Source organism: Choloepus didactylus, chromosome 19 (assembly GCF_015220235.1).
Source record: "Choloepus didactylus isolate mChoDid1 chromosome 19, mChoDid1.pri, whole genome shotgun sequence".
Lineage (NCBI taxonomy): Eukaryota > Metazoa > Chordata > Mammalia > Pilosa > Megalonychidae > Choloepus > Choloepus didactylus.
The window spans coordinates 51175895-51190070 of NC_051325.1; the positions used below are offsets into that span (position 1 = coordinate 51175895).

Below are 14176 nucleotides of genomic sequence, written 5' to 3' on the forward strand. Positions count from 1 at the left end.
CTCATCCAGCCCCCACAGGAGGTGGGGAGAGGAAGGGGATGGGAAGAGAGAAATAAGCATCTATCATCTCCAAACCACTGTTATTTAGGGACTACAGTGTCCTCAGCTGTAACTACACTCTGACAAATACTGGGGGTGTCTGTGACACAGACTAGTGTCATCCAGCAGGATTCAGCATACTTATCTGCAAAGGGCCAGACTGTAAGTATTTTAGGTTCTGTGGATCCATAGGTCTGAGTTGCAACCACTCAATTTTTGCCATTGTACTGGGAAAGCAGCCACCATGATCCACCAAGAAGTGGGCGTGGCTGTGTTCTCATAAAACTTCATTTACAAAAACAGGCAGCGGGCTAAATTTGACCCCCAGGCAGCAGGAATGCAGGTCAAACATTGGCAAGATCAGCATCTGAATGTTTTTTGCTTTTATTTTTGTTTTTTTAATGTGAAGCTTGGAATCTGGATTTTTTTTGTGTGTCAAAATTTCAGACATTTAAAAACACCTTGTGTTTAAAGGGAATGTATTTGTTAAACAGGTAAAACAGAACATAGGTGGGGTTGAAGGCTGGACTCAGCCAGTCAGCTGCCATTTTGCAGACCCAAATTTGGTCCCAAGGCACACAAAGCAGGAGCCGAGCCGGTCCAGGCTGAGTTCTGAGACCACCTCCAAGGCCAGCAGAAGGGCCCTGAGTTGTGTGCTCTCTACCGTCCATAACTTGGCTTCTCTTGTTCTCTTGTCTGGGCAGCAGAGAACAATCCCACTGACCTCCCAGGGGTGGAGCTGGGGGCCCCTGAGGAACAAGTGATAAATGTGAAGGAAGTCCTTTTTGCAAACTCTAGAACACTATAAATATTAGATGCAAAATGCCAGGGACCTGAGGTCTTTGTGTTTTGGCAGACCAAGAGGCTGAGGAGGCAGGGCTGGGAAGGCATTAAATAAACCCCGATCCCCCAAGCTCTCAGGGCTGGGCCATTTCTGCAACGGAAATGTCCTGTAATTGAATTCTCTTAACTTTGGGCTGCTTGCAAGGTTACACCACCACTCTTTTTCTTCTGCTTTTGAAAAGACACCAGACACAAATTGCTGCACGGAGCAATAAATCAATGCTGTGAAAGTTCTTGATGCCAGAGATGAGATTTTGCTGAACTGAGAAATGCGGGAAAGCAAACCAGGAAGGGGCGGGGCACGACCGTGCGTGCGAGCGGCGTCTGGTGCTGGAAGCAGAGCGCGCTCAGCCAGGAGAAATGCCCGCCCCCACACTCGCCACCCGCGGGGAAGCTGACGTGGGTTTCTGCAGAAGACATTTGTTTCATTCTTCCTTCCCAGCATCCACTCCCCGACCCCTGCCTTTTGGTAACTGCCTTCTGAGGAACTGATTTCCCCACTCTCTAATTTCTTCACAGCAAGCTGGCTCCAGCTCTGGGCCTGGCCAATCAGGTTATTCCACCATCCCTGGCCTCTGTGATTGGGTAAGGGAGGGACATGTGACCCTAGCCCAGCCAATGAAAGCCTCCCCTGAGGCTTTTGCTGCAGCCATTGGCGAGAGGCCCTCTTTTCCGGCTGGGGGCGCTGCACTGGGGAGATGGGAATGTAGAAAGTCCAACCCAAATGCAACAAGATCCAGGAAGCAGAAACATGGGGTTCTGATGACAGCATTTGAGTTTGGAACCCAGCCTAGTTCACTTGAACTAATTTCGATTATGTTTCTCAAAGTTTGGCAAGTGAGACGATAATTCAAATTCCATTTTGTTCTTCTTTTCTGCTACTTCAAGTCTAAGGCCTAAGAGTCACTCAGTCATTCAAATATTTCTTGAGTCCCGACACCTGCCAGGCACTGTTCTAGAATTTGGGGATAAGGTTGTGAACAAAACAAGCAAGAATTAACACCCCCCCTGAGATAATTTCCAGGGTGTGATAAGTCCTGAGGAGAACATAAAGCGGGGCACCATGGTGGAGAGGGCCTGGGGGTGGGGAAGGCTAATTGATGCAGGGGGGTCAGGGAAGAAGAGAAGATTGAGATGGGGGCCCAGGGATGAAAAGGAACAAGCTGTGTGGGTGCTGCTCGAGGCCCCGAGGAAGGAATGACCTTGGCGTGTCCGAGGACCAGCGGAGCCCCAGGAAGTCCGAGTGGTGGGAGAAAGAGAGAGGGGTGGGAGATGCGGTCGGAAGGGTGAGCAGGGCCAGCCTTGCTGAGGAGCTGACAATTTATTCTAGAAGCACTGGGCGGCCAGTGGAGGGCTTTAAGCAGGGGAGTGAGATGATCAGATTTCCATTTCTCAAAGCTCCCTTTGGTGCTGGGTGTGGGGGAGAATGGCTAATTGCTGGAGAGAGGCAGGGATAGGCAGAAAGCCAGGGTCAGGGCTGAGCAGCTGTCCCCCCACCCCCATCCCACATCCTTTCATAAGCTCCTGCTTCCCCCTGGCCCGTTTTTGATGAGGCCATTGCTGTTGAGGACAGCTGGGCTGAAGATGACCCCGGGGCCCAGCAGACGGGCCGTGGCTGGCCCTGGCTGAGTTGTCGGCCATGGGAGCACTGAGGAGGGCTGCCTGCGCCTCTAATTAAATGCCAGTCTTGGCCATGCTCTCCCTGGACAGGTCACCTAGCTCCAGCAAATGAGAAACTGGGGCCCATCCATTTCCTGAGAACTCAATTAGCTAGGCACAGAGGGCTCCCCCAGCCCCAGCGACAGGTTTTATTTTTTACTGAGTCACCGTCAGGGTGAGGAATTTCTTAAAGGTCTTTCCCCCCCCAACCCCTTTTTAATGTGGTTTAGTCCAGAAGACTGGGACAGAGGAGGGGGAGGAAACCTACAACAGACCCTTAGAATAGGGCCTGGAGGAGACATCAGTCGGTCGATGGGTATTTAATTATCACCTTGGAGGAATCTGACATTACGCTGATCCTTCAAAGAATGGTCTCACTGCAAGCAATGGATGCCTCATTTCTAGGACAAATATTCTGTAATACTCCCTTATTTTCCTTATAACAAAACCTACCTATGTACAACATTTCAAATAAATCAATATAATGCGCTAACTGCAACCTACAGGAAAAATAAAGGAAAGCAATTTATAATAAAGAAAAATTTCAATGTGCAAGTTCCAAGCACATCCATCAAGAAGACATGACAGAGTAGTCAGATGCCCAGACCCAGACAGGATGCACAAGGAGTGTGACAGTTATAAATGTAGACCTGGGTAGGAGTGTGGTATTTGCAATGCAAATACTTTGGGTGGCCTTGCCATCAGCAACGTGATTTTCAGAAATAAGGAACAACTCTTGCAAAAAGGTTGAATTAAAGTCTAATGTTCCCTCAATTTACATATCACTTGCATTCCTGGATAATTCAGGGTATATTAAAACTGAAAACAAAAAACAAAACAAAAAAAACCCCTTCAACTTAGGTTCAAGGCTCAGATAATAAGACATAAAGTATAATCCACCCATATGAATGATCTGGTAGAAGATTTAGGAGCCACGTGGAAGGTGAAGCAATCTGGGGGCCGAGTGGGGCTGTCTTGTGCACAGGATGCCAAATGTCCCTCTTGTCCTTGGCTCATCTCCCATGGAAGCCATCAGCATCCCTTTAGGGCCACCAGAAATGGTTTAAAAGCTGTTGGCCCCTAGGGGGCAGTAGGCTCTTTTGAGAACCACCGGGTTAGAAAAATGTTGGCAAACCTGTGGCTATGGGCTGGGCCAAATTCATCCCCTATGTATGTTTGCTCTGGGTGCCCATGGTGTTTTTATTTACATATTTATTTAAAAGTTGACTTAGTGGCCTACATTTGAAAATTGGGCAGATTCACATAAAAATCAGGAGCTCTGGCAACTCTGGGTCCCTTCAACACCTGACGACCACATTTGGCTTGGCTGGGAGGTGCTGACCCCTTCCCTGTCCGCCTCACTGCTTTGTGTTATCTGCCTGGCCCCCCAACGCATTCAAGTTTGGCCTCCTGGCATAGAAAAGGTTCACGCGAGCATGGCAGAGGGCTCCTGGGAGGGCTGTGCATAGGGGTGCTCAGCTCCCCCTCCTTTGTCCCGATGGCTTCTGAAAGGGCTCACTGTGCGTGCTGGCGCTGGCCACTGGCCACAGTGCAGGAGGGCGAGAACCTGTCCATGGGCAGGTGGGACCCACAGGCCCTGGGGTGGAGTCCACCTGTGTAGCTGTGCCTGATCCTGAAACGCTGCTGGAGGATGCAACCACAGGATGGCGTGTGGGTTTGGGAAGACAGGGAAAAGAAACTGGATCGAGGTGCCAGGGGCAGTGAGCGGGGATCACACTGGGACAATGAGGGTGGGCAGCACTGGCCTTGCACGTTGTGGTGCGGATCAAATAAGATGAATGCATCAAGTGCTCTGTGCTAATAACAACCAGCCTTTGTCGTCATCGTTGTTTTTTTATTATTATTGATATTATGGAATTCTCAAAGGTTTGTGTGACTCCCCCAAAAGGTTCTGCTTGAAGTAGACTCTAGTCCGATGCTGTCCAATGCAACATTTTGCAATGATGAAAATGTTCTAAATCCACACCACGGTAGCCCCTTGTGGCTACTGAACCCTTGAAATGCGGCTAGTGTGACTGAGGGACCAAATTTTTAATTATACTTAATTTCAATGAATTTAAAGTTAAGTAGCCCCCTGTGACTAGTGGTTAACAGATGGGGCCACGCACTCTAGTCTAACCCTTCCAGAATGTTCAAGGGAGTCCTACTTTATGCCAGGGAGAGGAATGCTGAAGGCTACGCTGAAAATTCCCTCGGCCTCGTGAGGTCAGGAGATACAGGTTTGTATTTCCACACACCACAGTTGTCCTTCCCCCTACTTTTATTCTGACCGGCACAGTCATCTGAATGCCCATGGAAGTTTGGGATTCCCTGAGTGAAACAAGAATTGGGGCCTGCAGCTGTTTCGCTGGGCTGCAGCTGCCCCCCGGTAGAGGAGGGGGTGGGTGGCTGGTTATCAAAGGTTCCTGCAGGGTCTGCGCGGGTCTCCTATCCAGGCTCCGCGGTTTCCTGGAGGTTAGCTTGTTCCTCTGACGGGCTGGGACAGAGAGAGCGCTCGAAATGTGGGCTGCGTGCAAAAAGAGATCTGGGCCCATCACCCACTTTTGAAGAGCTGGCAGGAACACTGGCCACCTGCTTCCTCTCTTCCCAGGGGCCACTTTCTCTTTGGGCCCCACGGAACCTCTCTTCTCCAGTTTGTGGGCACTGGTCACGAGACCCCCAGGGTGGAGTCATTTCAAGGGCGCTGGGTAACTTACACACATAGATCCCAACTCTGCTGTACAGTGGGGAAACCGAGGCCCAGCAGATCACATGGGAGCTAGAAGCAGAGCCCAGGTCTCTGGACTCCTGCTTTGATGCTTTACTTTTGTTTTGAAACACAAAGGTCTTGGAGAAAGGGAGTGATTATTAAAATGGCGTTTAAAGAAATGCAGCTTGAAGACGGACGTGGAAGTGACCTCCCTTGAGCGTGTGCCTCTTGAGGATGCTCTGAGCCAGGCAGAGGCGGGGCCCCTGGTGCCTGGAGAGGGACAGGGAAGGCCCCTGCTGTCCGAGGTGCGCGGGCGCCGTGGGGCGAATGGAGACGCGCCGCTGTCAGGCCGGAGCCCGGGGAGGGGTGGGCAGAGGCCGGGGCGAGCGGCAGCTGCTGAGGGAAGAAGGCAGCCGTGTGCGTGCAAGTGTGTGTGAGCACTTGTGTGCACTCGAGGGGAGAGGAAGAGAGTAGGGAGCAAAACAGGAGAAAAGCCAGGCAAAGAGAAGGCTGTTACTGTTAAGGCGGGGACAGCTGCACCAGACGCCCAGAGCAAGCTTCCCAGGAATAATTTAAGCCCTTCTCTTCTCTCTGTGTGCAGATGGGCCCAGAAGAAAGAGGAGGGAAGGCCGAGATGTGGGGGTTGGGGGTCGGTTGGGGGCACGAGAGGAGAAAAGAGGCTAGAAGACATGGGGGAGGGGGGTCCTCCAATCGTTCTATGGACATCTGCTGAGCACCTACCGCGGGCCAGGCTCTCTTCCAGGCACGGGGACACAAGGGAGGACAGGGCAGACACAGTCCCTGCGTTCCCGGAGTGGACACTTCGGCAGAGAGATAATCAACAAGATAAATGAGCACAACATAAGCTTCTTGGTAGGGAGTAAAGGAAGGAGTGGGGAGGACGTAATTTAACATGGGGAGGTCGGGGACAATAAACAAACACACAAGCCTGTGTTAGGTGCCACATGGACTGTGAAGGAAAAGAAAGGGGGCAAGGGAGGGGAAGAAGGGAAGAAAAGGCCCTTTTTGATGGGGTAGTCAAGGAAGGCTTCTCTAAGGAGGTGATATTTGAGCCAAGATCTGAGGAAAGCAAGGGAGAAGGCCATGCAGACATGTAGGGGAAGAAGCTTCCAGAAAAGGGAATTAAGTGCAGAGGCCCCTGGGGGGAGTGTGCCAGGCATCTTTAGGTTGTTCCAGAAACAGGAAGGAGTCACTGTGGCTGCTGTGGGGTGGCTGAGGAGCACAGGGGGGCTCTGAGGAGAGTGGAAACAGGACCTGACGTGGGTTCTGACAGGGCCCTCTGCAGCTGGGTTGAGGACGCCTTCAGTGGGACGAGGGCAGAGGTGGGGGGACCTGGGGGAGAGCACTGGGGTAGCCCCGGCGAGGCGTGAGGGTGGTTTAGATCAGGGAGGTGGCAGCACCGCTGGGTTCTGAGTGTATTTTGAGGGTAAAGCTGATGAGGTTTGCCAATGGATCGAATGTGGAGGGGGTGACAGAGTGAAAAAATCAAGAATGACACTAAGATTTAGGTCAGAGCAACTGGAACAGTGGAGTTGACCAAGGGAAGGCCGAGAGAGGGGCTGGGGAGGGAGAGGCAAGACTGAGAAGTCAGTCTGCATCAGTTTGAAATGCCTGAGAGACACCGGCGGGAGATGTGGGCAGCTCGATGCAGGCTAATGGAGCTCAGGGGCCGGGGCCGGAGGCGGATGAAACTAGAACGGCAGGGCCAGAGGCAGGTGTGTGGGGGGGCTGCTCACAGAAAAACAGGGAGAGGCAGCCCAAGCACCAGCCCCACGTCCTCAGGGTTCCAAAACCATTTTATGGACAAAACAAATCTCCCTCTCTCTGTTTCTGTCTCTCTCTTTCACACACACTTGCCTTCACAAGCCAGCAGTGAATCTTTCATCAGGGATGGCAAAACGCCCAGCAGATGCCCTCTTGCCCCCCACGGCACCCCATGCGTCCTGCCATGGGAGGTGACCTGGCACAGAGGGTCTCAGGGAGAGTGGCTGCCCGGGGTTGATGGCAAAGGCCACTTCCCCAGCTTTGTGTGAAGAGAAGGGTGAAAATAACTGGGGCGCTCAGAGATGAATCTGAAAACAGGCTTCAACTGGGGCTCCAACCCCGGGCTTGTGAAGGGGAGCATGTTCCCCCCCTCTCCTGGCACATTCTAGAACTTGCTAGAAGGCTCACCACCATCTCTACAAAATCCTGTACCAGATGGTAGGAGCCAGGGTGGGGAAACAATCTCAGATTTGCCAGACTCAGATGGCATGGTGGTGGTGGGGGGGAGGCATTACCTAATGAGAAGAAAATGGGCACTTCTGTCTAATTCACCAGAAAGGGCCAGGAGAGGTCTTTTCTCTGCCCAAAGCTGGTCCAATCAGAAAGAATCTCACAACTCCGACATTCTGGGAAAAGAAGCTCTCTTGCTCTTGCTGGATATGGATGCAGAAGTCACAGCAGCCCCTGGACGTGCCAGCTACCATCTTGGCACCGTATTAGGATAAAATTGTGATTCTGCTAAACCACTGGATAAGACACTGCCTAAAGCTTGCCCATATCTTTTCAGTATAGGGAGCAAAACATTCAGTATCTTATGAAATCAATTGGAGTTGGGGTTTCTGTCCCTTGCATCTGAAGGTAAGGTACTAGCCAGAAGGATCACACATCTTAGTGAGCAAGGAGAGCTGCCAGGAAACATCCTCTCCTGGACGAGGCTCCTTACTCTAGCAGAATTCAAATAACACCTCCTCAAAGTTGAGGGGTACAGAGCCAGATGGAAATGCTCAATGGAAGAAGAGGCATGTTTTCAGCCTTGCCAGAAATTGCCAAATTGCTTTTCGAAGTGGAGGTGTCAATTTGCATTTCCACTGTTAATCTCTGCAGTTTCCTTTTTTCCCCCACATCCTCCCCCACATTTGGGGTGACTGGACCTCTTGATATTTGCTGCGGTAATGAGTGAGATGTGGGAGCCCATTGTTGGCTTAATTTGCATTTCACTGATTACTAGAGAGGTTGAGCATGGGGTGCCAAATTTTGATCCATATGTACAGTTTATTTTCACCCTCTGATGTTCATCAGAATATTGGTCTAGGAAGGTCATGTGATGGTGTGTTACTTGTGCAAATCATCATTATCATCATCACCAACTTTTCTTAAATGCTTACCATGTGCCAGACACTGTTCTAACATATTTAATCCTCAAAAAACTCTGTGAGCTAAGTAATATTATTACCCTATTTGTAAGATGAGGGAACCAAGACAGAGTTAAAAATTTTGTTCAAGTTCACTCAGCTAGTAATTGGTGGAGCCTGGATTCGAACTCAGGGAGAGCACAAGCTCTCACCCACTGTGCAAAGAACTGGTAGGTGTCCTTTTCCAGGAACACTATGTAACTTTGACTTGTGGGCATATAAGTGAGCACAGTCAGGACAGCAGACAGCTCAACTGCTGAAGAGTGCTTAAGGATGGCAAAGCTCATTTTGTAAAAATTGAGGATGTAGTTTCAAGGGTATACGTATTTGAGATCCAAGTCCTCCAAGTTATAAGAAGCCAAAATATAGAAATATTCATCACCAGATTGAAATTTATCCACTTAAACTTAGCATCTCTCACTTCATCCTTTGTCAATCTCTATTGCAAACATGGGATAACACAAAGCAAGATGATTGTAAATGAAATTGCCAATCTTGTAAAAGATGCAGGGTTTTGTGGAATTAAAGACACTGGGGGACAGCTTGAATCATGTGCAAATCCATTGACAAATAATAATCTGATCTACGAGATAAGGGAAGATGAGACCACTGAAAAGGATGATGAGGCAAGAAGCATTTACAGAGGAAGATTCAGGTGTCGAAGGACTAAGAGAGACCCTTGGAAAAACTGATCAAATCCTCAAATACTTTTGCCAAAATGACCCCCTAAGATTTTGCTGTGAAAACAGAAAGTAAAGTAAAGGATATCACATTGTGCTATCATTTAAATTTATTAGTCAAATTACCTATCCCTCTCCATTGACACTTTATTCATTCACTGAAAAAATCAAACCATTAGTCACAAGTATAAACTAAAGCTTGTTAAATGTTGCAGATGTAACGTAAAATAAGGTTACTTTCATAGTTTTGTAGTTTAATTTTTTCAAGGTAAAATGCCTAATAAAATACATTAAAAGCACTGTTTACTACAAAATTCACTTTAAGTAACATTTTCCTGATTTCAGTCTTCTTCAGTTCAGGCTGACTTCTCTATTCAAAAGGGTCCCACAACACAAACAGGTTGAGATCCGTTACTGTGGCAGTGACTTTAATTGTCCTCAATATTTTCTTCTCCCATCAAAACAGAATTTTTAGCTAGGTAAATCGTCACCCAGAGTATGGACTACAATTCCCAGGCTCCCTTGCAGCCAGGTGTAGTATGTAAACTTTGTTCTCACCAATGGGAAGTATGGAGAAGAAAGAGAGTTTGAATCCCTGACCAATTCAGGGAGCAGGCCCAACAAAGCAGCATGTGCTTTTAATTGAGGGAGTAATCAACAGTTGATATGCTGGATCTCGCACACAAAACCAGGATTTAAATCCAACTCAACCAAACTGCCCTAAACCCAAGTGAATACAGGGTTTATAATGTGGCTCAAGTCCCAGCAGAACAGTTGACCATTGGTCCTTGGGGGACAAAAAGCTACTATATATTCCAATGGCAGTTATATAAATCAAATTAATGTAAAAGGGATTTTGAATTCATTGTAGTTTTTTTTTTTTTCTAAATCAATAGACATTGGTCTGTATAACTAACCTCATGTAGTGGGATCTTGAAAATGTTTTCACTTTAAATAGCAACTTGACATAAAACTCAAATCTGTGCTTCCCAGCTGCCAGGGCAAAGAGGGAAAGTATATAGGGTATACAACTCTTTTGTTACTGAATAACTAGGAGCACACTAGTTCATCAGATGTTCTCAGATAAGGTTGGAATCAGGTTCCTTGTACATAGGGACATTCTAAATATAATGAATAAAATTCTTTATGGCAATTTTACAAAAAAAAAAGCTATTTACATTTGACATTATGTTCCCAGCCTTCACTGAGAGTACAATAATTAAGCATAGTTGGATTATCTGGGGAGACAGTTTTTTGGTGGTTTGGGGAATCAGTTTTGAGGAATGTTTATTCTTGAGACAGTTCCTTTTCATGCATCAAGCTATATGATTTTGAAATACCAGGCCTTGGCTTCCAATGTGAATCCCCAAAATGTCATGGGATATGTGAGTTTCCTTTCAATTTGACTGATGTGATTTTCACAAACTCTTTGAATTCCCGTGGTCTTGGCTTCTGGCTGATTACAGCACAAACGCCTCATTTTCTGACGCTGAGCAAACCTCTTTTCCGGGTTACAGTGCCCTGGCTGTCCAATGAGGGGAGTTGACACTTTTAGGGTCTTTGCTGTTCCTTTGGCATTAAAAGCTAAAGCTTCAATACAGACCTTCCAGCCAGAGGTGGTAAGCGGGGTTCTGTGGGCTACATCTGGCACACAGAGCTGTTTTGTTTGACCCACAGTACACATTTACAAGAACTGAAATTTTGCCAATGTTTTTTAAAATCAGGAGATTTCAGCTAAAAATTCAAATTTAAAAATATTTGTAGGTTGGCAACTCTTGACATGCATGGCTATAATTGTCTGGAAGTGGGTGGCAGATATCCCCTTAACAAGGGCTTCCTCCATCTGTATCCGGGTCTCTGGAACCATCTAGGGGTCATCTCTGACATGCTTGGCTTTCTGCAGAGACTCAGGAACCAATGAGGTTCTGCCTCCACAAAACAGGTTGTACAATGAATCAGACAGAGGCCTTCCTAGGTCTGTCAGCAGGACCCACTTTCCAGATCATTCTGGCAGTGAGACAAGTCTGCAAGACACAGCCTCACTTGCTGGCTTCCCACCCCAACACGCCATACCTGAGAGAAAGCAGCTCAGCCTTGAGGGCTGGTCAGTGCCGTGCATGGAGCCAAGGGAGGCCTCCATCCTTCACCCATGTCATCCGAACAGCCCTTGTCACATGGATACCACTTCCTGGGGTTGCAACATCTGAGCCACAATATCTGATTTCACAATTGCCTCTGCTTCTTACCCAAGGTGGGGAGTATTTTTTTTTTTTTTAATTAAAGCAAATTAAATTAATTGAGTTTGGAGGATTTTGCAACAGAGCTGGCGATAAGTGAGGCACTGTAATCGTGCCTCTGCCTCAGGCAAGCATCCTGGCAGGCGAGTCTGCAGAACCCACCAGAGCACCTCCTGCAAGATAAACAGGAGCCCTGGCTCACTCTCTACCCAGGATGCAGCACTGGGAAAGTGAGGACAGACAGTCTGTCACCAAGCCAGCTTCTGTGCCATCCTGGTTACTACCATGTGCAGAGTGGCCCGAGTCCCCACATATGCTCCTCTCCTTTCTCCATACCAGTTTTAATTCCCATCCACTTCCCTCAATGTCATTCTAGAACCTTCTTCCATGATGGCCTGAAGTCAATAAAGCAGCCTGTTCTAGTTTGCTAATGCTGCCAGAATGCAAAACAGAGATGGATTGGCTTTTATAAAAGGAGGTTTATTTGGTTACACAGTTACAGTCTTAAGGCCATAAAGTGTCCAAGGTAACACATCAGCAATCGGGTACCTTCACTGGAGGATGGCCAATGGTGTCCGGAAAACCTCTGTTAGCTGGGAAGGCAAGTGGCTGGCGTCTGCTCTAAAGTTCTGGTTTCAAAATGGCTTTCTCTCTAGGCTGCAGTTCCTCAAAAATGTCACTCTTGGTTGCACTTGGGGTATATGTCCTCTCTTAGCTTCTCGGGAGCAAGAGTCTGCTTCCAACGGCCGTCTTCAAAATGTCTCTCATCTGCAGCTCCTGTGCTTTCTTCAAACTGTCCCTCTTGGCTGTAGCTCCTCTTCAAAATGTCACTCTCAGCTGCACTGAGTTCTTTCTGTTCCTCAGCTCATTTACATGGCTCCACTGATCAAGGCCCACCCTGAATGGGTGGGGCCACGCCTCCATGGAAATTATCTAATCAGAGTTATCACCTACAGTTGGGTGGGGTGCATTTCCATGCAAACAACCTAATCCAAACATTCCAACTTAATCCCCACTAATATGTCTGCCCCACAAGATTACGTCAAAGAATATGGCTTTTTCTGGGGGACATAATACATTCAAACCGGCACACAGCCCTTCAGGGGCTTTTATAACATAACTAACAAAGAATACAAACTCATGTACGGGTACTTTGTGGCCATTCGGTACTATAATTCATATTTTTAAATGGACTCACTTTTTTTTTTAAACTCAAATTCCTTTGAAAAGACCACTTTCAATCACTACTACTGGCAAATCAGTCTGTATTTTTCTAATAAATGTAGGAACAAATGGGCAACTTTCAAATGAAACAGTTTGCCTGTGTACCTCCTAAAACCACCTGGGTCCCCCGGAAGCACATGGACCACCGCTAGAGAAACAATAAGGGCTGCGCCATCTCTATGAGGCTCCCGGCCTCCACCCGCCACTCACCTGTCCGGTAGCCCGTGCTGTTGAGGTACACGGCAAAGGTGCGGCTCTCGTGCTGCGCCTGCCAGGAGGGCGAGGAGCAGTTCTCGTTGTTGGTGTAGGTGTTGTGGTTGTGGACGTACTTCCCGGTGAGGATGGAGGAGCGCGAGGGGCAGCACATGGGCGTGGTCACGAAGGCGTTGATGAAGTGCGCCCCGCCCTGCTCCATGATGCGCCGGGTCTTATTCATCACCTGCATGGAACCTGCAACCACAAGGTCAGAGGTGAGATGCCCGTGCCCCGAGCCCTCTGTGCAGCAGACATCTAACGGCTCTATGTTCCAACAGAGCATGCAGCAATGTAGGGACAGTCCACTGAGTGGTTCTCAATAGAGCAGCACCCCCCAACCCTGGAGGGCATTTTGGAAACTTACAGGGAGAGACTGAGAGGGGCACAACTGGCATTTGTGGACAAGGTCCAGAGATGCCAGACATGCTGCGGTGCACTGTGGGGCAGTCCTGCACATGAGGAAGTGTCCTGGGTCCTGGGTCCCACTGGTCCTATGGTGGATAGGTGCAAAACTGTTTATGAACTGAGCCTAGACTCTAACTCTGCTTTATATATAAACGGAACATCTCTTTTGCATGGTTTTAACATATGCTGATATATATATATATATATTTTTTTACTTTGGAAAGCAACCACTTTGTAAATTGAAGGAAGATTATACTTTGTTTTGTTTGGAACTTTCCCAAAAATTGTTCACTCTTATTGAAATGTGGCCACGCCAACCCCCTCCCTGAATACTTCTCAGCTGAAATCCTCTGCATCAGCCATGCCCTGTGCTCACGCTCACCTCCTTTGCCCATGCCACCGCTCTCCTAGCTAGGAACCCTTTTCCAACCTCCACCCAGATCTAACCCACAAGGCAAGCTGTGCCTCTTCTTGTGAGTTTTCTGGGATCACTCGCTCTTCTGTCTGATCTTGAGCTCTTGTCACATGTGTAGCATGTGTGGTTAGGATTTAATTATATGCCACCAAGTAGCGTGGTTTCATTCATGCCTAATCTTGTTTCTCAATGAGGCTGTGAAGAAATGTGCAGAGTAAGGCACTGAGGAAGGCACTAACACATGCGGAAGCCCTACTGTGCGCCAGGGAACTTCGCATTCACTGGGCCCAGCTGTGTATCCATGAGGGCAAAAACTGTGTGCCCTGCTCAGGGTTGAATCCTCAGCTTCACTGCAGCATATAACACACAGGAGGTACTTGTACTTGGCACTGAGCACACAGTAGGTACTCAATAAAGGTGTGAAGAGTGGTGGCATCATGGTACCACATGGTTCATAAGCAAACATTAGATTAGAGCTAAATATTCAATGCGCCTTCTCTCTTCCTTCTGTG

At 48.2% G+C, this 14176-nt stretch overlaps 1 protein-coding gene across 3 annotated transcripts in view; it reads right to left on the reverse strand.

Moving 5' to 3' along the window:
- Positions 1–14176, reverse strand: part of SULF2 (sulfatase 2) — a 116753-nt gene that overhangs the window by 60502 nt on the left and 42075 nt on the right. For all 3 annotated transcript variants that reach the window (XM_037811929.1, XM_037811930.1, XM_037811928.1), the window contains exon 3: positions 12800–13039. In XM_037811929.1, the coding sequence (XP_037667857.1) occupies positions 12800–13039 (240 nt within the window). The remainder of the gene's footprint in view (positions 1–12799; positions 13040–14176) is intronic.